General features: G+C 35.0%; 1 protein-coding gene across 1 annotated transcript; it reads left to right on the forward strand.

Moving 5' to 3' along the window:
- On the forward strand, window positions 1-26575 carry LOC110381917 (extracellular serine/threonine protein kinase four-jointed). The gene is made up of 2 exons (XM_021342350.3): window positions 1-182; window positions 24278-26575. Exon 2 carries the CDS (start codon window positions 24336-24338, stop codon window positions 25893-25895), a length of 1560 nt encoding a protein of 519 aa, XP_021198025.3. The 5' UTR covers window positions 1-182; window positions 24278-24335; the 3' UTR covers window positions 25896-26575.
- The last annotated feature ends 285 nt before the right edge of the window (window positions 26576-26860 follow it).

The following is a 26860-nucleotide window of genomic DNA, read 5'->3' on the forward strand; positions in this document are numbered from 1 at the left end:
GCGCAGGAGTGCAAACGCGTTCCGTTTTTTTTAATTTCGAATTTTTTGTTTTTGAAAGAGAAAAATACGATATTTTTTGACGATTTTCTGTGTTTTTGGACAACTTACGTGTGTGTGTGAATAGTGACATTAATATAGATTTTGAGTTTTCTGGAGATTTTTTGGAATTATTTTTCTGAAAGGTTGGTATCATTTTTCATAGTATTTTCTACTTAGTTATATTGTTTAAGTTTTAAGTTGTGCTATTTACTTAAGTTTACAAAGTTTCAGGGTTAAGCTTTTTTGTTCTATTGTCAAGATATGACAGTTTATGACACTTTAACATAAAAAGGGTTGACTCAATATTAAAACATAAACAAAATAAAAGTAAAAAAAGTTCCCATAACAAAAACTAATTTAAGTTCTTACAATAAAACTGAATTTTCATAACAAAAAGTTATAAACTATTCAATAGTATCAATAGCTATGATATTTACTTACTCTGTACCGTATAGGTATTCAAATCATTTATGAGCACCAAAAACATATTTGTTTTAACATTTAAACAAAAAAATTATGTGTCAACTTACAACATATAAACTTTTGACTTCAGATTATAACAGCTTTTCTTGTTCCAACTTATTATCATACTAGCCGATATCCCGCGGTTTCACCCGCGTCCCGTGGGAACTACTGCCCGTACCGGGATAAAATATAGCCTATGTTACTCGGGAAGAGTGTAGCTTTCCAACAGTGAAAGAATTTTTCAAATCGGTTCAGTATCTTCGGAGCCTTTTGGGTAGAAACAAAAGAATGTTTTCTCTTTATTATATTAGTATAGAAAACAGTTATTAATCACCAATTTATTTCGACAACCGTGGTGATTAAATTATCTTCAATCACCGTTTTATATACACATTCCACATAGCCATTTGAATAAAGTTATCATATGTCTACTAAATATCAATAGTTTATTACGTACCTAGCGAATATTTATTTAGACCCTAAAAGCTCCAAAACTACTGAACCGATTTGAAAAATTCTTTCACTGTTGGAAAGCTACACTCTTCCCGAGTAACATAGGCTATATTTTATCCCGGTACGGGAAGTAGTTGCCACGGGACGCGGGTGAAACTGCGGGACATAGCTATAGTTTTAAACCAATGACAATGTTTGCCTTACACAGTATCACTATACCGTTAACTTTTGCTTTGAGAAACGTGGGCATAACCACGGGATATCACCTAGTAAGAATTCTATAATTATCATAATTAAACTAGTAAATTAACTTAAGGACCAAAATATTATCCAAAAAATAAACGGCCAAAAATCACGTTTGTTTGTTGTATGGAGGCCCCCGAAAATATTTATTTCATTCTAGTTTTCAGTATTTGTTGTTATAGCGGCAACAGAAATACGTCATCTGTGAAAATGTCAACTCTCTAACTATCACGGTTCATGAGATACAGCCTGGTGACTTACAGACAGTAAAGTCCTAGTAATAGGGTCCCGTTTTACCGAAAAGGACCAGAAAAATTGGTCCTTCGATCCATAACTTTCCTAAACCACTTTTTTAACCTTTGTTAACTATAAATTATAATAATTTACGACCCATTTCTTTGGTGAACATAAAAAAATTATAAAAGCACAGTAAGACGTGTGTATAATATTAAAATTAGCATTTGAATAGGCTTCGAAAGCCGGAAGCGAATATTTTGGTCAAGAGTTACAAAAAGGTTAACAAGAATATGAGAAAATGTTAGAAGATTTTAGTTAAGTTGGTTAAAATTTGGATTTGTTCAGCTATTTTTGACGCTGACAGGTCTCAAGTATTTATCAAACTGTGTTAAAGTTCCCTAAATATGTATAAAAATGTTGGGTATGGGGTTACCCGGGTAACTGGTACTCAGCTGCATACGGTTAGACTGGAAGCCGACCCCAACATAGTTGGGAAAAGGCTCGGCAGATAATGTTAGTTCCCTAAACTTTGACGTGCCTATCTACAAAAAAGTTGTATAGTATATTTAGTTTTGTAGGAAAAAATACTAACTTGCATTATACATTTCTTTATGCCATCATAATTTCTGAATGCCTGAAGAGATTGACACAATCCTCTACTAAACTAAAACATTTTTTTTTGCTTTGTTTGCACCCCAAAATCTCAGAAACTATTGAACCAATATGAAAAATTCTTTCACTGTTGGAAAGCTACACTATCCCCAAATAACGTAGGCTGTGCTTTAACCAGGTACTCGAAGTAGTTTTCACAGGAGGCGAGTGAAACCGCGGCAATCAGCTATATAATAAAATTAAACCTTGGGTACACAAGAAAACCTATGGTTTCGCTATAAATATACTAGATCAAGTTAAGCATGGGGGGTCCGCCTTTTGATTTCAAACAAACATATCTTATAAGGAATAGTTATTATTAGTTCCCTTTGTAAATATAAGTAATGTTCTTACCTTTATATCTCTACTAATATTATAAATGCGAAAGTAACTCTGTCTGTCTCTTACGCTTTCACGTCTAAACCACTGAATTGATTTTAATAATATTTGGTACAGAGATAGAGTTGACCTTGAGAAAGAACATAGGATAGTTTTCATCCCGGACTTTTGAAGAATTCTCTTGGAAACGCGATATAACCGAACTCTACGCGGGCGAAGCCGCGGGCGGAAGCTAGTTATTATATCATTTGTAAATAGATTTGAGCTCACTTTGGTCATATTTTGACAACTGGAAATGATACCAGTGTAAGGAGTATCGGGTTGCTTGTAACTGGGTTGAGGAGGTCAGATAGGCAGTCGCTCCATGTGTAATTTGTACCTATGTACATCTTTGGCAGTCGTTACGGGTAGTCAGAATGTTTGGTCGGTAAGAACATATTAGTTTAAGTCATCAACATAATGCTGATGCTTTCACCCTTCTTCTTTTCCTGTCCTGTGGAAAGAACTTCCTGTAACCGTATAAAATATAGCCTATATTACTCAGGGATAATGTAGCTTCCCAACAGTGAAAGATTTTTTCAAATCGGTACAGTCAAAATTTTTTTCTTTATGATATCTTTACTTACGTGGTATATTATAAATCTGGAGAGTTTGTATTTTTGCTTGAACGCGCTAATCTCAGGAACTAATTAGATACCCCATTTATCGAGGAAGGCTATAGGCTATCCGATGCGGGTGAAACCGCTGGCAGAAGCTAGTTAAGTAGGTATAAAGTATGTACTTACTTAGTTAGTATAGATATAATTATTACTACAAAGCTTAACAACAACAGTACCCAATAGATCACGATTAGTTAGCATATAAATATCCAGTTATTTCTCAATCGAAGCCGGGTGATAGTCATTAGTCAAAACTATTGTGTAACCATTGTTCTGACTAACTCTATCGGAATCTAGGCTCACTGTTACCTAACAGTCTAGACTTTAGACGTAAGCTTTCAAAATATGCCTGAGTTATTGTCTAAAGTAGGCGATAACTTATATCTCGCTATAGGTACCTACTAATATAATAAAGAGGTTTTTTGAGGATTAATTTCTTACCAAAATGAAGCGAAATCAGTAGAATATTTAGACAAATTTTTAACAAACATGTTCAAAACACTAACGATAAATAACTGATGCTCAAACAAGATATGAACTGGCTAGGCTAGGCATGCTTTTCCAGTTAAACCAAATCCTGATAAATGAAAGATTTTTCGACAATGACTCAATAATGTATATTTTCTATTGACTAATGGATAAACATCATAAGGAAACCTGGACTTAAAAGTGTGAAATCAGATCTGATTCTCACGCACGTGGTGACTAACGCTTATTCCTTCTCTGTGTGAGAAGAGGCCACAGCCATGCTATGGTTTGATAACTATTACTGTTACAGCCTTTTTTGTCGTCCCACTGCTGGGCACAGACTTCCTCTCACACGGAGAAGGATTGAGCATTAATCACCACGCTTGCTCAATGCGGGTTGCTGATTCAACTTGCTCAATGATGGTTTGATAAAAAAAAAGGATTATAAAAAAATCAGACCAACATTTAAATAAGTGTCAAGAAATTAATTGGTAATCATACTCAGCCCCCATAAAAGTTTATTTTTGAAATCTTAATTTAGTTCGTCACAGTTGTAAATACCTATATGTTGTTAATGAATACCTACTTACATTATAATTAAGTTTCGGTTCTGATTTTATCACCAAATACTTTAAATTGATACATCGTTATGTTATGTAAGTGTTTTAACACACGTTATTTTATAAAGCAAACATGTTTTTTGAATTAGGCCAGTTTTGTTACGCATTTTTACTACTTCTAATCAGAATGTCTTCTTCCATACTTCTATGACGTCATCTCACAAGAGACATTCTTTACGGCCATATAAGTAGGTATATTTTATTTTTTTCTTCTTCTCACAATGTTTCACTTTTGCCCATAATCCGTACATCGTTTCTTTGGTGGCCCTTTTCCTCTAAATACATCCATCTTCGAGAAGCCGAAAATCGATCTCAGTGGCGTGCACTTGGAGAGGCCTATGTCCAGCAGTGGACTGCAATAGGCTGATGATGATGATGATGATACATCCATCTTCATTTCATCCTGATTATCTAATCTAACTAATACAGGGTCCATGCGATACCAACTTCACACAGACTTTTATAGAATTTTGTCTGCACAAGAAATCGGTGCATAAAAGTCTGAGCCAATGATAAGTCTGCACAAACATCTTGTCATCATATTTTCATTCAGAGTTCAGATTTTTACACAGACGTTATAAACTTTTACATACAGACTATGTTCGTACAAACTTAAAGTATGTATCGTGTGGATCTACCATAATGAGACTAACCTCATCATCATCTTCCGAGCCTTTTCCCAACTATGTTGGGGTCGGCTTCCAGTCTAACCGGATGCAGCTGAGTACCAGTGCTTTACAAGAAGCGACTGCCTATCTGATCTCCTCAACCCAGTTACCCGGTTAACCCGATACCCCTTGGTTAGACTGGTGTCAGACTTACTGGCTTCTGACTACCCATAACGACTGCCAAGGATGTTCAATGACAGCCGGGACCTACAGTTTAACTTGCCATCCGAAACACAGGTAATGAGACTAACCTAACATAGCATTTTTAATCCCCAAGCTTGCCCAAAATTCTAAAACATTTTTCGTTCAAGCAACACTTTCCAAAACTAAATCAATTATGAAGAATCGGTCAACCAGAGGTCCAACAAAGTAAAATCGTGACTTTTGACCTTTAGACTTCAAATTTGAGGTCACGTAAACCAAAATTGTGTGACGACGACTTCAAATCGATATTTTTTTGACTTCATGACATTGTTACGGTCGGGTCAAAAGATTTAAGGGACAAAGAGATGCATTTTTTGGTACTTTTTTGGGTCTTGCATTAGATAGTGAATGGAATTTTGTATTAAGATAAGTCAAAGCCGTGGGTTGATCGATCGTAAGGTTAAGCAACGCGTGGTTGGCCAGTGGTGACCATCTTGTCATGACGAGTTCTTCCATGTTAAGGAAGAAGGGATAAATTGGTGGATCCCGGCTGTCATTTAAACATCTTTGGCAGTCGTTACGGGTAGTCAGAAGCCCAAAATTGGACAGTCTTATATAGGGGTATCGGGTTGCCCGGGTAACTGGGTTGATGAAGTTAGATGGACAGTCGCTCTATGTAACGCACTGGTACTTAGCTACATACGGTTAAACTGGACTGTATAGTCTGAAATCGCCAAGCCTCATCTCTTGCACGTGATGATTAATGCTCAATCCTTCTCTGTGTGAGAGGAGGCCGCAGCCCAGCAGTGGGACGATAAAAAGGCTGATGATGATTCACCAATAACGTAAAATAATATTCAATTTCTTCTTGATGTGTCATGAAATCAATAATTTCAACCAAAAATATATGATAGTGTCCAAAAAACCCACTAGGTATATCAATATTCTTAGTATGCTTAATTCTCATACTGCAGACGAAATAGTCGGCCGACAATCGATTGTCAATTTTTTTTTAAGAAAATCTTGATTCCAATCAAAGTTTTCAGTCGGTCTGATACCGGCTAAACACCTGATCTTTGTAATGTGCATACTACCATTCATCTTGATACTGATTTATGAGCCCAAACAAACTATCGGCCGACTAAAAGTTTGCAGTGTGTGTTAATAGTTTTTGAGCGAATAAATACGTGTTTTTATCAATATTTGTATTAAGTGAAATAGTCATACGAATTATCGCATTTTAATATTAAAAATCCACGACTTTTGAAACTGGTTTCTTGACCTCGGATTTGTAGTGATGGGAAATATAAATATCGATATTTTCGGCCTTATTTTAGTGAATATTTGTTTTGTGTATTCGCGTTTATGCGTGGATGTTTCTATGTGACGAAAATCTGGATATTTTCCCGTTGATTTCTGATCCAAAAGATAGGTAATGTTTTTGTTTGTTGGAAATTTTTGTAAACCGCTTAATTTTTCTGATATAATGATTATCCTACCTTTTACTATAAATTACGTATCTTTAAAAAAAAAACGCTAATAAATGAATAAGTAATCGAACAACATTTCATTCTCTCTATGCTAAGAAATGATTCATTATTGATTATTTTACACAATAAAATTTACAGTTTTTCGGCTAAGTCTGATTTTCGTCCTCGGCTTCCATATTCGTTTTTAAGCACATCACTATCAATAGATTTGAAGAGTTCACAAAGTCCATTTATATAATTTCCTTCGCGTTTTAAATAATAAATCAATATGAATTAACTTAGATTACCTATATTTTAATACTAATGCTTTTTGGCATAAAAACGCTTTTTTATGTATTTAAGAATAAACTCGCAAAACTGCTAGATTCAACTATAAATCGTTTTTCCAGAATCTTTTTATTAAAATGATACATTATTTATTTCTTATAGTTTTTTCATAATTGTTACAAATCAATGTACAAAGGCATTATTCCTGAGTAACATAAGTTTATTTTTACCCGGATGTGCGAACTAGTGTGACATAAAAATACCACCCACAGTTTTCCACGTCCTGTGGAACTACTTACCGCAAACGGTTAAAAAGTAAAATATAGCCTTCCTCGGTAAATAAGCTATTTAACACTGAAATCATTTTTCATACCGAACCAGTAGCTTTTGGAATTCAAAATAAAAATCAAAAGTCATTAATTCCAATTAGGCTGCAAAACAGCAGAAACTTTTCGAACGTCAGAAAACAAAAGACAGCCCCCAAAACGCCCACCCTTCACCACTTCCTATGTGTTGTTGCTGGGAAGAAGAAGTGGCGCAACAAACTCCCCAGCAACACATGTCTGTCTAGACCGCCTTTAGGCAAACTCTTTAGCTTTATAATATTAGTATAAATTCTTCAATCTAATACTAATTTTAAGCATCTACTTAAAAAAAAAATTATACACTTTTTTTGCTAAGTAGGTATAAATAAATTTAAATATGTTCAAATACCGTGAAGAATTTTCATCAAAAATACATAAAAATTATTGAAAATTACTTTCGTAAGAGATAAATAACACCATTTTTAGAAAAACAAGTAATTTTATATAGAAAAGTAAATATGAAAAAAACTAATGGTTTATATAATACGATTAAATACAAGAGGTAACACGTTTTTTAAACGGTTTTATTTAGCTCACCCCGTTTGTTTTATTTATTCATTCTTGGGTCAAATTTAGTAATTCAAATTTCACCCTCTTCCTGTCAACCGATTAATCTGAAATTTTGTATACACCTTTAATTCCGATGACAATACAATATAGTAATATCAATAACATTGTAAATCCAATATGGCCGCCGGCACAAAATGGCGGATAACGTAGATTTTATCAATCCCATCAATATGGGTATCAAATGAAAGGGCTCAACAAGCAGAATACAATATACTATAAAAAATTGAAATCCAAGATGGCGGCCGCTACAAAATGGCGGACAACGTAGGTTTTATCAATCCCATCAATATGGGTATCAAATGAAAGTTCTCAACCAGTAGAATACAATGTACTATATAAAATTAAAATCCAAGATGGCGGCCTCTACAAAATGGCGGATAACTTAGGTTTTATAAATCCCATCAACATGGGTATCAAATGAAAGGTCTCAACAAGTAGAATACAATTTACTATGCAAAATTGAAATCTAAGATGGCCGCCGCTACCAAATGCCTGATAACAATTTTTTATCAATCCCACCAATATGGGTATCAAATCAAAGGGCTTCACAAGTAGAAAACTGTCAGTAACTCCAGCGGGGCCCAACAGGGCCAAGGCCTGCCTGGGCTGCGAGATTGTTCGAAAGAGTTACCGCGGCCCTGGTACATAAAAGGCCTACGACGGAACAAAACGATTTTTAGTCAAGAGTCTGGCACTCCCTCACCGCTGCTGACCCACAGCAGGAGAGGTCATGTGATGATTTTTGGGGTTGTTAAAAAAAAAAGTATCTGGAAGGGCTATGTATTGAGGAATTGGATTGTAATAAATTTTCAGGTAAGAGACCGTGTAATAATGATGCACTAAATGAATTAGATAGAATGAGGAATATTCGGTAGGCATTTTCATTAAATACTAAAAACTAGAAAATAAAAAATCGGTAAAAAAAACTTTTAAGTTAAACGGTTTTATCTTATGTGTACTGAAAACTAGAAAATAAAAAAATAGTTACTTACCTGTCAACCTACGTAGGTGGTCCCGGTCATATTAAACTAAAATAAAAACGTGGGGCCCCTGTGAAATCCTACCTATGGCAAAGCATATCGTTAGCGTATCTTTGGTAGATCATGAGCTCGGCGTTCGCTGGTGAAGCCGCTACGGCTGATTATTGATTGTCAAAATCTCCAGTTACGATTATAGTAAGTCGATGCAATCCACACCTATTATACCTCTAGAAGAAAGTACTACAGCAATAGTTAATGGGCCCCACGGTTTTATTTTAGTCTAATATGACCGGGACCACCTACGTAGGTTGACAGGTAAGTAACTATTTTTTTATTTTCTAGTTTTCAGTACACATAAGATAAAACCGTTTAACTTAAAAGTTTTTTTTACCGATTTTTTTATGTATTTATTAACATATCGAAATAAATTAGACATATAAAGTATCTATAGAATTATAAATAAGGATATTTTCACACTTGACGATTTTTTTTACTTAAAATAATAGACAGACATGTATAAGGCTAATTTTTTGACCAACAGTGACTGTGTTTCGAATAGCACGATAAATTGTATGTCCCGGCTGTCATTGAACATCCTTGACAGTCGTTACGGGTAGTCAGAAGCCAGTCAGTCTGACACCAGTCCAACCAAGGGGTATTGGGTTGCCCGGGTAACTGGGTTGAGGGGGTCAGATAGGGCTCCTTGTGGCACACTGGTACTCAGCTGCATCCGGTTACACTGGAAGCTGGCCAACATAGTTGGGAAAAGGCTCGGGAGATGATGAAGTTCCACAAAATAGGTTCTTAAACAATATGACAATATTTGAAAACTAGATGACGTTGGTATTTCTTATCCTTCCTTAAGAAAAAACACTTTTCGATCAGTCAGTTACTCAGATTCTTACTTTATTTACCTACTACCTATTGTAATATTGAAATATATTTATTTTCCCATAGATTATATTATCACATTACATTCTACCATTACCAATAAAAGATATAACAAACCACATAATATATTAATAAGAAATAAAGAATTATTCAAATAACACTATAAATATTAATAGTCGTAATTGCGACCAGTTTGTCGCAATAAATAGTCGCACAGTGTGGTAACGGCCTTATTTTGTTAAATAGACATTTATATGTGTTTATACAAGATGTTTTCTATATCCCGAGCCTTTTCCCAACTATGTAGGGGTCGGCTTCCAGTCTAACCGGGTGCAGCTGAGTACCAGTGTGCCACAAGGAGCGACTGCCTATCTGATCTCCTCAACCCAGTTACCCGAGCAACCCGATACCCCTTGGTAAGACTGGTTGTTAGACTTTCTGCTTACTATGATAATATAGTTGGGAAAAGGCTAGGCAGATGATGAGTTTTCTGTATTTTGTATATATTTAAATGATTATTAGGCAACGTTGATAAATAACAGCCTGTATACAAAATGTTTATTGGTAGATAATAACACTTATTTAGAAACTAGTTATATTATAATATTCTGTCTAAAATCTTATTAAATGTGAAATTATGACGGTTACATTAAGTAAATAATCGCTATTAATATAAAAACGATGACTAAACAATTTATTTTTATTTGTTACTAGCTATTTGCCGAGGTTTCACCCGCGTCCCGTGGGAACTACTACCCGTACCGGGATGAAATATAACCTATGTTAATCGGGAAGAGTGTAGCTTTCCAACAGTGAAAGAATTTTTCAAATCGGTTCAGTAGTTTTGGAGCTTTTGGGGCACAAACAAAAAATCCTCTTTATTATATTACTTTGTGCCTAGATGAAGAGGTAGTTTCTATGTATGTGACTTACTGTCAGTTGCACAAAGCTCCATAAAAGTTAAAGCTTCTTTAAATCTAGTGCTGGCCCTTTCTTTGTCAACAAGATAAAAAATATCAGCAATAGAGTTAATGAAGCTTTAACTTTAATGGAGCTTTGTGCAACTGACGATTAGCTATGTGGCAATCTCTTGATCTACTGAAACGATTTTGAAAATTCTTCTACGAGTAAAAATCCACGCTATATGCGAATGTCATAGACCAACCTAAAATATCAATAACGTTTATCACCCTTATTGGGTCAGGAATCGAACCTCAAACTTTTCATAGTAGTCATTTTGCTACTTAGTTCTCTTCTAAACGCACATACATACCTGCATACAATTCTATATATGTATGAGTAAGTAAGCTATCTTTTTTACAGTGTGCCATATGACCTGTCCGTCGTAAAGCCCCAGGTTCGAAGCCGAACACTTACAATTGAAATAAAATGTCCAGGTTAAGAGATACATAGGAGTTTTACTGATACCTCTTAAATTGCATTGTTTCGTTCGCTTGTTGCATGCAATCGTCATGCCTAGCCTTTTCCCAACTATGTTGGGGTCGGCTTCCAGTCTAACCGGATGCAGCTGGGTATCAGTGTGCCACAAGAAGCGACTAACTATCTGACCTCCTCAACCCAGTTACCCGGGCAACCCAATACCCTTTAGTTAGACTGGTTGTCAGACTTACTGGCTTCTGACTACCCGTAACGACTGCCAAGGATGTTCAATGACAGCTGGGACTTTGGGTTTAACGTGCCATCCGAAACACAGTCATTGGTGTCTAAGATATACTTAGAAAGTACATACAAACTTAGAAAAGTTGCATTGGTACTTGCCTGATCTGAGATCGAACCCGCGCCCTCATACTTGAGAGGTTGGTTCTTTACCCACTAGGCCACCACGACTCAATATACTACTCAAAGTAAAATGGTAAAACTTTATTAAAGATAGAATATTAGGTTAGAGAAAAACTAGAACATACACTGCATTGCAAAAAAAAAACGACCACAAAACAAAAACCTAACGAATAATTTCGATCAATTAAAAAGTAACAATGAGAATTTTGCGCGGTCCAAGGTTCGGAGTCCGGGTTGGGCAAAACGCATAATTGTTAGTCCGATCGTTTTCTCAGAACTACAGCTCACAAAGAGATTCCTCAGTCATTAGCGACTTGGCTGACGTTTTTACAACTGAGACATATAGGTATGCGGGTTCGAAACTAGACGTTTTAAGTTTTTGTTATAACACTAAGTAGAGGGTAGAAAAAGTTTGGTATTACGAATTTTTTGGTTGTAAACTAAATGTTTTTGAGTGAACAAAGTCTAGGTTATTCCAAGAAATTTCTTAGTGATTTTGTGAAAGTTTGTTCCTCATTTACGTAAAAACTACTGAACGGATTCTTATGAAATTTGGCTGTAATATAGCTTATATATCTAGGTAGTTATAGGGTAAATTTTATCCATGTGCGGGAAGTAGTTTCTTCAGTACACTGATAAAATTGCGAGGACTCGTTGCTCTACAATTTTATAGAGAAAGCATGTAGCACTTTAAGATGTCGAACCTATATAATTGACATAAACTTAAGATCGATCCAGCAGTTCTATAGATAACACACTACATACAAACTCATAATATTAGTAGAGATATGCCTATATGATTATTGGTGTTATTAAATTGTCATAATATGTCAAACTGTTAGTCAAGACTGTCAATTTGTAGATCTTTGACAGTCGATACGGTAAGTAGATGCTGGTTTTTATCTTTATCTAGTTAGACTGGAAGATGACTGCTATATAGGGAAAAGGCTAGACAAATGATGAGTATCTTTTGTCAATAGACTTGATACTTTTTACTTTTTAGGGTTCCGTACACAAAGGGTAAAACGGGACCCTATTGTTTTCGCTCCTCCATCCGTCCGTCTGTCACCAGGCTGCATCTCATGAACCGTTACAGATGATGCATTTCTGTTGCCGCTGTAGCAACAAATACTGAAGACTAGAATAAAATAAATATTGGGGGCTCCTATGATGATTTTTTGCTAATTTTTGCTCTGGTTCGGACCCTTCGTGCGCGAGTCCGACTCGCACTTGGCCGGTTTTCTTATTTATCGTCCCACGTGCGTTGTATAATTTTTACGTACCTACTAATATTATAAAGCTTAAAATTGGTCGGTAACTTAGGAACTACAGTTTAAATATTTCAATGTTGAATAGCCCATTTATCGAGGAAGGCTATAGGCTACTTTTTGATCCATATGCAGGAATTAGTTCCCTCAGGAAGCGTTAGGGTAAAACCACTAGCGGAAGTTACTAGGTACACAAATTACAAAAAAAAATGTATCAGTAGCAAAACAAGAGACATAAAAATCCAAAATTAACATATTGTTTGTAAGTAATTTAAAGAAGGTCGTAAAAACTGTTTTTTTTTTTGTTTTTTTACACAAAACATTTATTTGTACACTGTCGTAAATTTAGACCCTTTTTAGGGTTCCGTAGCCAAAATGGCAAAAACGGAACCCTTATAGTTTCGTCATGTCCGTCTGTCCGTCTGTCCGTCTGTCCGTCTGTCCGTCTGTCACAGCCGATTTACTCGGAAACTATAAGTACTACAGTGATGAAATTTGATGGGAATATGTGTTGTATGAACCGCTACAAAAATATGACACTAAATAGTAAAAAAAAGAATTGGGGGTGGGGCCCCCCATACATGTAACTGAGGGATGAAATTTTTTTTTTCGATGTACATACCCGTGTGGGGTATCAATGGAAAGGTCTTTTAAAATGATATAAAGTTTTCTAAAAAACATTTTTCTTAAAGTGAACGGTTTTTGAGATATCATCTCAAAGTCGTAAAAAGTATGTCCCCCCCCCTCTATTTTTATAACTACGGGGTATAAAATTCTAAAAAAAATAGAGGTGATGCATGCTAATTAACTCTTTCAACGATTTTTGGTTTGATCAAAGTATCTCTTATAGTTTTTGAGATAGGTTGATTTAACTGTAATTTACGGAACCCTTCGTGCACGAGTCCGACTCGCACTTGGCCGGTTTTTTCATAAGAGGTTTCACACATGGGGGTCGACTTTGACATATTAAAATTCCTTTACAAATGTCAAATAAGTTATTTTTTATATCGTAAAGACTTTTTAACTTTTTTGTCTTTAAGATCGATCAAAGTTAAGCTGCGTTTACCTTGATGGGTGAACGTGTATGTCATGACGAGTTCCTCCGTGTTTCGAATGGTTCCCGGCTGTCATTTGAACATCTTTGGCAGTCGTTACGGGTAGTCAGAAGCCAGTAAGTCTGACTACCAGTCTTGCCTAGGGTATTGTGTTGCCCGGGAACTGGGTTGAGGGGGTCAGATAGGGCAGTTGCTCCTTGTTACTTGTTAAGCACTGGTACTCAGCTGCATCTGGTTGGATTGGAAGCCGACCCCAACATATTTGGGAAAAGGCTAGGCAAATGCTAATAAAGTATTGATGCACACATTTTGGCGAGAGATTTTGGTGGTAAATGTCCAAGCTCAATTATGAGTGGTCCTGTTCCAGGTCAGGCAAGTACCAATGCAACTTTTCTAAGTTTGCATGTTCTTTCTAAGTATATCTTGGACACCAATGCCTGTGTTTCGGAGGGCACGTTAAACTGTAGGTCCCGACTGTCATTGAACATACTTGGCAGTCGTTACGGGTAGTCAGAAACCAGTAAGTCTGACACCAATGACTGTGTTTCGGAGGGCAAGTTAAACTTGGAATAAAAACTCGGGAGATGACTCAGATGCATCCTGTTAGAGTGGAAGCCGACCCTAACATACTTAGGAAATGGCTAGGCAGAAGATTTGATATCATCCTCCGAGTCTTTTTCCCAACTATGTTGGGGTTGGCTTCCAGTCTAGCCGGATGTAGCTGAGTACCAGTGCTTTACATGGAACGACTGCCCTATCTGACCCACTCAACCCAGTTACCCGGGCAAATTATTTGATAATACCTATAGTAATACATATACTTAGTAGGTAGGTACCTTAAAATTTGAGACTCGAAATATATTTTTGTAAAACTTAACAAATTCAATATTTGTGATGGCCTGTGTTATAGAGACATCTACCCGACCGGTCGGGAATCGAACCCGCACTGATAACATCGCCTGCGCAGGAATTCCAACTATTCCTGACAGAGATACTGAGTAACGACAGCAGGGGACCGAAGGATTTGAGTTTCCGACTTTTTTTTTAAAGATTAAAGTGAGGAGTGTGTTTTGAAATTTTGAAAGGTTCTTGTTGTGTGGTTAGAATTATTTCGGTGCAGTAATAAAGAGTTTAGAGATCAAATAAAAATAAAAAAGTAATCAGGAGTGTCAAAAACCCTATATATAGCAGACGTTACTATTTTGAAAATACTGACTGATAATAAAATTTATTAGGTTAAAAAAAAAACTATATAACTACTTCTAATTTTTTTAATAAAAATTTCAACTTATTACTTTCATTTTAAATATTAAAAAAATATCAATTATTATAATAATTGATATTGTTAGTTTGATAATTGATGAGTTTAATAATTATTAAACTCAAAAAATAAATATTCGTAAAAAACTAAAATAATAAAGCAATCATTGAAGAGAAATTAAGGGGATAAAAACACAGAAAACTAAAAAAAATGGGATAATATAATATCATTCTCTTTCCGATTCAATATTCTTTTTCAGTTTTAGCACACTGTTTATTGATTATGTAAGTTTTTATTTATTGTATAAATATCTACCGTATTTTTCTCCTATCGCTACCAAAAACCGTCAAGCTCGTATCATTGAAGCCTACCTGGGCCAACTTTTTTATTTTGCTGTCGAGCGCCCAAAGGCATAAGCGATAATGTATACACGCGTGCATGTAGCATACACCGTGCATGTGCCATACACGGTGTATTAGTGTATGGTAGCAAGAAACAATTTTTAACACGCTTATATTAGCTTCACTTGTAACTATGTTTATAAGAAAATGTTGGAATCTTAATGTGACCCACTTCCCGGTCTTCGATTAGGATGAAATTTTGCACACGCTCTGAGTTCTGATGACAATACATGACTAGCTAAGAAATTTCATTATAATAAGCGTGTTTTTTTTACTTTTAGATTTTTTCGCATGTGTTTTTTAAGTGAGAAAATATACATAGTTATACACGCGTGCATGTAGCATACACCGTGCATGCGCCATACACGGTGTGTTAGTGTATGGTAGCGAGAGACAATATTTATAATCTACATAATAATATACTAATATTAAAAAGTTGAAGGCTTTGTTTGTTAGAACGCGCTAATATGAGAAATTAGTCCGATTTGAAAAATGCTTTCACTGTTGGGAAGCTAAGCTATCCATATTCTATGCAGGTGAATGAAAACGCGAGAAACAGATGGTATAAAAAGTAAAGCTAACTGAAAAATATATATCCAACCTGCATATAAAAATGTCTCTCGCTTCCATCCACTAATACATGCATAAAAATGATTCCTTTGTATTATATTAGCATAGAAGTACGCTACAAGCAATAAAATTACTACACCGATTCATCCCTTTAAGAGCTACGGTGCCACAGATAGACATTTTGCCCCTTTTTTGTGAAAAATGCTTTAAAATTCATAATACACAAAATTAAATAAATAAAGATTTCAACTGTCCCGATTTCATTGACTCCAAGTGTAAGAGACAGATGGTACAGATTTCAGAATGATTGTCAAAAAATAGTAATTTTGTACCATCACCATGATACTGCAAAAGTCTATGAGCTTAATTCAAATAATTATTGATAGAGATCAGGCTCAAAGAGTAGGTAACTCTTTGCCTATAATCCTATCATCATCTCCCGAGCCTTTTCCCAACTATGTTGGGGTCGGCTTCCAGTCTAACTGGATGCAGCTGAGTACCAGTGTGCCACAAGGAGCGACTGCCCTATCTGATCTCCTCAACCCAGTTACAAGGGCAACCCAATAAACGTAGGTAAGACTGATTGTCAGACTTACTGGCTTCTGATTACCCGTAACGACTGCCAAAGATGTTCAAATGACAGCCGTGCTTATAATCTTACTAATTTTGACTGGCTATTGCTTGCGGTTTCACCCGCGTTTCATATAAACTCCTTGCGATACCCGGATACAATATAGCTTATGTTACTCGGTAAGAGTGTAGCTTTCCAACAGTGAAAGAATTTTTCAAATCGGTTCTGTAGTTTCGGAATCTTTAGGGTATAAAGTCTGTCAGCCAGTCTTACTAAGGAGTATTGGGTTGAAGAGATCAGATAGGCAGTCGCTCCATATGGCACACTGGTACTCAGCTGCATCCGGTTACACTGGAAGCCGACCACAAGGAAACGGCTAGCCAGATGATGAATCACCAGCTTTTAAATCATCCAGTATTGTACCTACCGTCGTTTCTGATCAATTTATCACTGTCTACAAAGAACGGTCGGGATCGAAGCATAGATAATATCATTGTTCGGGCCCTACCTTTTGTAGGAATTCATCGTTTTTTGTACAGACTTACCGCGTTTGAATTTGGTATGAATGATATATTTAAGCGTGTAGTGTAGGTAGGTTATTTTTTTGTACTTTTGAAGTTTGTGTTTGTTAAAACTGTTTTTTTTTGTGACAGTAGGATCATTAATAAGTTTAATATAAATAAAGTTTGCTAAAATACCCATGTTTAACAAATAAATATTTCTGACTCTGATAATATGTAGAGTGTGCTTAACCCGGTCAGTATGTAGATGGGTCATCATGACCATTTTCTTAGTAGGAAAAGTATTATGTATTTTATATATTTATTTATAGACTAGAGTCTGTCAGCAGTTTCAGCCGCTTTTAGCGAGAACTACTCCGTGCACCTGGATAAAAAGTACCTCATAGCCTTCCTCTATAAACGGACTATTCGACACTGTAATAATTTTCATAATCAGTCTTTAAGTTTCTAAGATTAGAGCATTGAAGTAAACCAACTCTTCATTTTTATAATATTTCTATAGATTATCCCTTAAAACTCATTAGAATAGGTAGCCAACTCAGACTACCCATAAGTCAGACGAAAATTTCAGACTGTCTAAAACCATACCTATTACAGCTTATCAAATCTAAAGTTAAGATCTAGTCAATAATTTAGACAATAGATTTACTGTAGTTTAATATTTACCACAATGCCTTGGGTTGCGTCCACCCACGTAGAGGCAGCTCGTAAATATAGTATTATAGGGACATAGCTTCCGTGGTCACTGAATTTCGTTGGCGTAGTTAATGTAGAGGTATAATGCATTCGAAAAAGAAATATAAAGCCTTACTACAAAAACTTAAACATCTGTTGAATACTTGTCTAAGAAAAGTGTGGCTGCAAAACGGACCTTATTTCAACGTCATAATTTGTCATTTTTTTTGACAAGTGTTCAACAGACGTTTAAAAGTTTTTGTAATATTTCTTTAAAACTATAACTATACATTAAATGTGCCACAAATTCATATAGATTTTAGTGTTCTGGAACGGTAAAGCTATGTTCACACTGCACGTTTTTTTCGCAGTTTTTTTTTTTATAATGTCGGGACACCTTTTCACACACGGTCGGTTAGCCCCATGCTAAGTTATTAATCAACTTGTGTTATGGGTGCTAACACAACTGATAAACTACATATAGCGACATATATACATATTTATAAATACATATTATAACACCCAGACCACGGCCAACAAGCATGCTCATCACACAAATGTCGACCGAACCGAGAATCGAACTCGGGACCTCAGGTTCGGCAGTCCTCCATGGTGACCATTGCGCCATCGAGGTAGTCAAACACGCTTATATTAGCTTCACTTGTAACTAACTATGTATGTAAGAAAATCTTGGAATCTTAATGTGACCCACTTCCCGGTCTTCGATTAGGATGAAATTTTGCACACGCTCTGAGTTCTGATGACAATACATGACTAGCGTGTTTTTTTAGTTTTTAAAACTATAAGTTTGGCCCCGTAATAGTTACCCGGGCAACCCAATACTCCTTGGTTAGACTGGTGTCAGACTTACTGGCTTCTGACTACCCGTAACGACTGCCAAGGATGTTCAATGGCAGCCGGGACCTACAGTTTCTCGTGCCATCCGAAACACAGTCATTGGTGTCTAAGATATGCTTAGAAAGTACATACAAACTTTGAAGAGTTTGCCCCTATGATAATGCTACAAAAATTTCATAGAATTCCAATCAAGCATTGTAATTGATGAACAAACGTACAAAACTTTCACATATTTCTATACAGGATACATAATTTTATTAATTAATTATTATTTTTAATTGCCTACCCAATAAGTAAGTTATTTTGACTAGAACTTTCTACTTGTTAATGTCGATGACACGACGGTTTGGTACAAAAGGTATTATACCGTTTTTTTTCAAGTTGGTTAAGTGTTGTACTTGACATTTATTTTAAGTAACTGTTTTTATGATGTGGTAGCATTGGTTAAGTCTCGTTTTTTTTTTAGAGGAAATGTGTTCAATCTTTACTTTATTTTAAGTGCGAAAGTAACTCTGTATCTGCCTCGTTGGTCTAGCTGTCGCTGCTGAGCACGAGGTCTCTGGTTCGATTCCCGAGTCGAGTTTTGCGCTTCCACGCCAAAACTACTGAAACGATTAAAAAAATATATGTTTTTTTTATTTATCACATAGTTACTTTGCCATTACAGATGAATTTAATCTAATTCAACAGATTTAAACAACATAACACAAGGTCTAGTATATAAAATACTTTTTATAGTTTTTTTACTCACTTACTGGAAGACCTACCTACGCCCTTAGATACCTATTCTAACGCATATAGGTATTTATAAGCTATAAATATATTTGATCAAAACCCAATCAACAGTTTTGCTCAAACAGAAATAAATATCCTTACCTACAAATGGCGTTTACAATATTAGTAACATAATAAGATCACTAAATATATCCAAAAATGGTGACCAATCACAATCCTAGCCTCGGATTGTCGCTTACCCTCTTGACCCGGACCCGGATATAAGTTAAATACAAACAATAAGGTTTTGAGCTCACGGAGTTACAATCGTGGGGTACCTATCTTATTTCTTATGTCAATAAGCAAGATTTGCAGTAGAACAAGTAAACTAATATTATTATAACTAATATTATAAAGGTAATATGTATGTGTAGGCGAATATGTATTTGTTACTTCTTCACGAGCAAATGGTTGAATGGTTTTTGACGAAACTTTTCAGTTAGGTAGCTTTTAGATCAAAATAATATTTTTGTCTGTTCAGGATTGTGTTCAAGCAAACAAACTCTTCAGTTAAGATGAGTGCTATAGCTAATATATTATGTTATATATCGTTTATACCGTTATACACATTCGTATATCGTCCTTCGTCACACGCCATTCTCGATTACTTTATTTTATTGAGAAAAAAACATCAAATGACTCCTCTCGCTGTGGGTGCAGCGTGAGGGAGTGTCAGACTCTTACTGACTAAAACCCACCATGTTCCGCCTTGAGCCCTTTATGTACCAGCGCCGCGGTAACTCGCGCGAACAATCCCGTAGCGCCGTCAGGATTCTCGATTACACTAACTTTATTCTTATAACATTGTGCAGACTTGAAATACTGCATTCCCCTACACAGTGCCACTTAGTATCGATTGTGAATCTACTCGAGATGTATCGTTTCGTCGAATCGATTGATCAGTATTGTGATCCGAACGATTTTGTCTGCAGCTGCGATCTCTATTCGATGGAACTGCAAACATTTGATGTTACCGATTTCTATATTTCTTTGATTGGCTCAAATACTTTGGTAAATCGTGATTAAGAGAAAAAACAAAATTATATATAGCTAAGATATTGATTGTTGGCGACAGCGGCTGTTCTCATATAAGGAGATCAGCCAGCTGCGCAGGACATATTATAGTGCAGGCACATTTGCTTGGACACCGGTGCACTCACTATTCCTTCACTCTCATAGCGCGATGGGACGACAATCCGACACCACCGGAGAGAGACGGTTGTATATAATGTAGGACACCTACCTAGAAACCCATGCTTAAAAATAAACTACTTTACTTTCCGCCTGCGGTTTCGCCCGTATCCTGTGGGAAGTACCGATGAACTTCGCGCCTTAGGGTTAAAAGTAGCTTGCAACCTTTCTCGATACTTTGAATGTCTAACACTGCAAATATTCTTTCATTGGACTTAGATTGGAGTAGATTGAAACCCTGTGAATCCCAGAGCTTAGATTTTATCTGAACCTATGTACCTAAAACTATCTGACTTCTATAATAGGTACCTATACCTAAAACCTAGCCTTAAGTCTGACCAATACTATGCTGATCGAAATCGGCTCAGCCAAATCGTGCATAAACATACATCATCATCTCAGCCACAGGACGTCCACTGCTGAACATAGGCCTCCCTAAGGATACCTATTGGAGGCGACCTGCATCCAGCGTCTTCCGGCGACCTTTATAAGGTCGTCTGTCCACCTTGTTGGTGGAGGTCTTACGCTGCGCTTGCGCTAGTCCGTAGCATAAAAACATACATACAGGCAATCTTTTATGAAGTTGGTTAAACGAGATCAAAAGAATTTAGTCAAAAACACACGACCACATTTCCAAAAACTGTATTCTGTCTATCCATCTTACAGTCTTACCTTTATTTTACAAACTTGACAACCGGTAGTACGAAGCGTCAATAAGCTGGTATTTTTTAATAATTCTTAATGTCATAAAAATATTGACCGGCGGCCATATTGGATGCAAAAAAACGTCTCCTGTCACTGTCACTCACGTTTATCGCGAAATCTAAAAACTGGTTTGTTGTATGTAAAAAGAATTAAGTTAGTTTTAATTTTGGGTAGGATCTGGCTAGCCTTTTCCTATGTTGGTAGTCGAGTCTTTGTCTGACTAAGTACCAGCCTTTTTTTTACTATGTTGGGGTCGGCTTCCAGTCTAATCGGATGTAGCTGAGTACCAGTGTGCCACAAGGAGCGACTGCCTATCTGATCTCCTCAACCCAGTTATATGAGCAACGCAATACTTCTAGGTAAGACTGTTGTCAAACTTACTGGCTTCTGACTACCCGTAACGACTGCCAAAGATATGCAAACGACAGATGGGATTTGGTCAACAAGGAAACGATTAAATCAAAAGTCATTTCTAAAACAGTTGTTTAGGCCCAAATCAGTATGGTTACAAATTTATTTAAAGAGAGGTTTTTTTTTAATAAAAAAAGGTCGTTCCTTGTCCCCGAGTTGTGTCGAACAAAATTCCTACAAACTGACATGAGAAAAAAAAGGGTAAATACGTGAAGCGTGTTTGATTAAGAAGTGAAGGGTTCCGTAGGTTCTTTTTTTCGATATAATTAATGATAGGTACCTACCTATTTGTTTTTTTTGTCATGTTTTTGGATGTAGTTAAAAGAATGTGACTATTTTTTTATATGTTTCTACTATAAAAATATTTTAATATTTTTTTCTCAATATCAATTTTAATAGGCTAAGCAGATGATTTATTAGATCACTAAGAGAAACGGTTTTTATTCATATACATATTTCGCATTAATTGACTCTTAAGAACGCAGGTGTCTTTAACTATGTAACTTTATCGGGTTAACAACCATTTAAAACTATTTTGCCTTCTAACCTTTACTTACGTAGGTTTCCACCATAATGACATCCTACAAAACACCTCTAATTAAGTAACCTTTTTATCGATTCAAACCGAAACTAACAAGTAACGCCTTTTCAAATAACATTCATTGACAATCCCAACCCCCGATTCGATTCACATACGAAAATCTTTACCATTTCTAAAAATTACAAAAAAAGTTGTTAGTTGTTACAGCCTTTTTATCGTCCCCCTGTTGGGCACAGGCCTTCTCTCACACGGAGAAGGAAAAAAGGGGAAGAAAAAAAAACATATTTTTTTAAATTCTACAATTTGCTTAGCCCACCCTCTGACATCACTATGACTATTAAAAAAACGTTCAAACAAGGTGTATCGAATTAAATTTGGCCACCGTAAGGATCTCTAAATTGAGCGCAAGAAAAAACATAAAAAAAATATCTCTTCGACGTTGGTCGTTCACAAAAAAACGTCTTGTTAAGGTATATGTGTTTCTTAGAGCATTTTAATAACTGGAACCGTTCAAATCATTTATTGAAACATGGCTATTTAGATTAACACTTTTCCATGTCAAAGTTACAATAAATAATAATTATTATTTGGCATCAAAATAAAATTAAAATCAAGCTTTCTTTTGTGATCAAAATTGAAAATATAATATTTATTTATTTATTCAATAATCATTTATTGAAATAATAAAACACTGTTACATATTATTTATTGAACGAATAATCTATACTAATATTATTAAGCTGAAGAGTTTGTTTGTTTGTTTGAACGCGCTAATCTCAGGAACTACTGGTCCGATTTGAAAATTTCTTTCAGTGTTAGATAGCCCATTTATTGAGGAAGGTTATAGGCTATTATAGGAGGCACGGGAAGTAGTTCCCACGGGATGCGGACGAAACCGCTGGCAGAAGCTAGTGTTAAAAAATTGATAATGATAGTTTTTAGTGCGAGGTAACAAGAACACCTTTTTTGTTTTCAAGGCGAGTAACTTTTGTACTGACTGTCAAAATTACAAACTGTACTAAAACAGTCAGACACATAGCTTAATTTCAATAAGAAACATTTAATATATTTAGCTTAGCAAATAAAATAAATATAAACTTTACTGAGGTACACATGTAGATAGGTACTTACATAGTATGGTCGGCGGGCGGTCTCATATCTTTCCCCGAGGGTAACCAAGACAGTGGCGTATCCAGCAGGTTCGATGATCTAAGATGTTTTCAATGGATATATTTATATTGGTTCCCGCTGATTTCGGTATGCGAGCCCAAATAGAAATAGCCTATTTTTGATTTTTGAGTCATTTTGAAAAATTGTATTTGATTTTATGAATCTACGGTATGTATTTTTTATAAGGACCGGATACTAAAGATTTTTAGGTGAAAAAAGAAACAAAGTATGGACTGTCTAATACTTAAAGACTTTTTCAAATCGGATCAGTAGTTCACGAGCTTAACGCGTTTGAACACAAATATTTTTTTCTTTAATATGCAGGTAGTTATTTGTTTTAAAACAAACCATTATTTTAAAAGGGGCGTGATTTTTAACAAACTTTGGGACAAATATCAGTTAAAAATAAAGTTAAACAATAGTAAGGATTGAAATGAAGACCCTTTAAACCTTACGGTTAAATCGGAAGGTTAAAGATAATTGTAGGTTTAAAACCCGCCCACAGCACCATTATCCCGCCCACAGTTTAAATAGTTAGTTATTTAGTAATCATTCAGTTAGTTAATGCTTTTTTTTTAAATATAAACACCTTTTTTGTATTAAATTGTTAGGTAGAGTGTTAAGTGTTTTTTTTTTATTTACTAATCTGCACTAATGTAATGAAATGTTTTTTTTTTTATTTGCTTGTGGCTCCGAAACTACTGATCCTATTTGAATAATTCTTTCACTGTTGGAAAGCTACACTCTTCCCGAGTAACATAGGCTATATTTTATCCAGTTATGGATAGTACATACTTTCCGTGGGTCACCGGTAAAACCGTGTGGAACAGCTAGTTAACAAATAAAAATAATTATAGTCTTCTGATATAACCCGAATGCTTAAATAACTGTTTCTCAAAGCATTCAATCTTCAATCAAACTTCTTGTTATTAACTCCTATTTTTTCTTTGTTACAGAATCAGAACCATGACAGCAGTTGAAGAATAAAGAGCAACAACTAAAAAACAATTGAAAATGGAGAAAACAAAAGAAGAATTCAATCCCACACAATCTTTTAACGAAAGAATACCAACATTAAAAGATATCAATATAAAGGAAAAGATAAACACTATGAACAGTATAGATTTCAGAAATAGACCATATGTAATATACAACGACTTTAGTTCAAAAAAGAATTACAGAAAAGAAGTCACTTACTGTTTTCTTAGTGTAATACTAAGTTTCATCTTCGGTCTAGCAATAGGGATAGTAGTCATGAGTGGACAGTACGAAGAAAAGATTCTAGTAAAAGATAGATTAATACCTCGAGATATGAGCACAGTTAAACCAGAAATTAAGACGGAAAAGAACAAATTTTTAGCCGTATCTTTTACAGGACAGGAGAATAAATACAATAAAGATATATATCCAAAAGGATTGACAGAAGTTATGAAGGATATCTTAAAGGATACGAAAAGTGATAGACATGCAATTGTTCTGAATAAGACTTTCATACCTGATGGAGCCACAGTCCTGTATGACAATGTGTACTGGGGACCTCAGATCGAAGATGCCATGCCTCAGGGATACGGAGACAGCTCCTCAGAAATCTGGGAGAAGTACATAGATGATGCTGAAGTGGTAAAGATGGAGCCAGGGTGTGGGAGAATGCAGAACCGTCTAGTCACTTTCAAAGATGGTTTGCAAGCTTGTGTGAGATACAGGCAAAACACAGACCAGATACAAGGAGAAATATTCAGTTTCTACGTAGGAAGATTGCTAAACTTGACGAATCTAGCCCCTTCTGTAATCAGAATCGTTGATTTGAAAGATAGGTTATGGAAAAATGTGGCAAACGATATAGCTAGTGCGCAATGGAGTAGCAATAGAGCTGTAGTGTTAACACAGTACATACCCAGTCTAGAATCCGCGTCAATACCTGATATATTTAGACCTACAAATAGACATTTGAATAAACTAGACATACTTAAAATGTCACTTAAAGAAAATGATACAGATATTTCTAAACAACTTCTATTAGACAAGTTAAGAGTAAAAGAACTGAAATTGAAACAGGAACAACAGAATTTCAGCTATATTGATTTGAAACTTAACAAGAAAACTGTAGATAGATTTTTGGAACTAGCTCAGTGGTCAGACTTGATCATTTTTGATTATTTGACAGCAAATTTGGATCGGATAGTCAATAATCTTTTTAATTACCAATGGAATGTCAATATTATGGACGGTCCTGCTCATAATTTAGCGAAGAAAATGGATAGTGGACTTCTTATCTTCCTAGACAATGAATCTGGACTTCTCCACGGTTATAGACTTTTGAAAAAATATAATGTGTATCATAGTTTAATGTTAGACAACTTGTGTGTCTTCAGAAAAAGGACTATCGACTCTATGAAAAAGCTTTACAGTTTAAAATCAATTGGCTCGTTATTGAGTGATATGTTCCATAAGAAGAACTCGGTAATAATTAGGGATATTCTCCCTTCTCTGCCGGAGAAGAATTCTAAGATTCTAATTGAAAGGATAGGTAAAGTTTTGAATCAAGTTGAAAAATGTGAAATGAGTTTTAGATAGCACTCTTTTTCTTGTGAACTCGCACTGAAAACTTACATTATTAAAATCAGTTTTACAAATTGACATTATTAGTTCAATAAATAATAATAGTGTATTATTTGTTCAATAAATGATTATTGAATAAATAAATATTTTCAATTTTGATCACAAAAATTATGGATTTTAATATTGTATTAGTTTTCAATAGTGCGAGAAAAAAGTGTGATACTCTAACATTATTTTGATGCCAAATAATAATTATTATTTATTGTAAAAACCATACGATTAGTTGTAATAAATAAATGAATGTGCCAGTTGATATTGTTAGATCGAAAAAATATATTTAAATAGGTCTGTAAGAAAATCTTTTGAATTTTATGGACTGAATTACACTGAAATAAAGTTGTTAATGTTCAAATAAAGAGTTTTTATTCATTATAGTACTTTATTAAAATAATAATCTTCTTATTTTTATATAAAAATGTAAGACCGATTCTAAACTTGTATGCAAGTGAGAAAAGCATATTTTTTCGATCTAACAACGAATATCGTGATATTTTCTAGATAGGTAACTTTTTAATTTTGTATAAAAAATATGTATATTATTAATAATAATTTATTCAATAAATGTGAACTAATAATATTTTGAAGCGAAAATAAAATCGAAAAATATGTGAATTGAATCAAACTGCCCATACTTATGTATTTTTTCACTTTTATAGTAAAAATTTGTCTTTTGGATAATTTATCAATTTAAAACGTGATTGTATTTTTCTCAAATTAAGTACAAGCTTTAAATAAAATGAATGTTTTTTGTAAATAAATATGTAAAAATGTATGTACCTACAAGTTAAATGAAAATAAATTGAAATTCAAATAATAATGTGTGTGTTTTTTGTCTGTTTTCCTTATACAAGCAAAAAAAATCCTTTGAGATTTGAATACAAATATCTATCTTGACAAATGACTGAAATTCGAGTGGGTGA

Source organism: Helicoverpa armigera, chromosome 29, assembly GCF_030705265.1.
Source record: "Helicoverpa armigera isolate CAAS_96S chromosome 29, ASM3070526v1, whole genome shotgun sequence".
NCBI classification, from domain to species: domain Eukaryota; kingdom Metazoa; phylum Arthropoda; class Insecta; order Lepidoptera; family Noctuidae; genus Helicoverpa; species Helicoverpa armigera.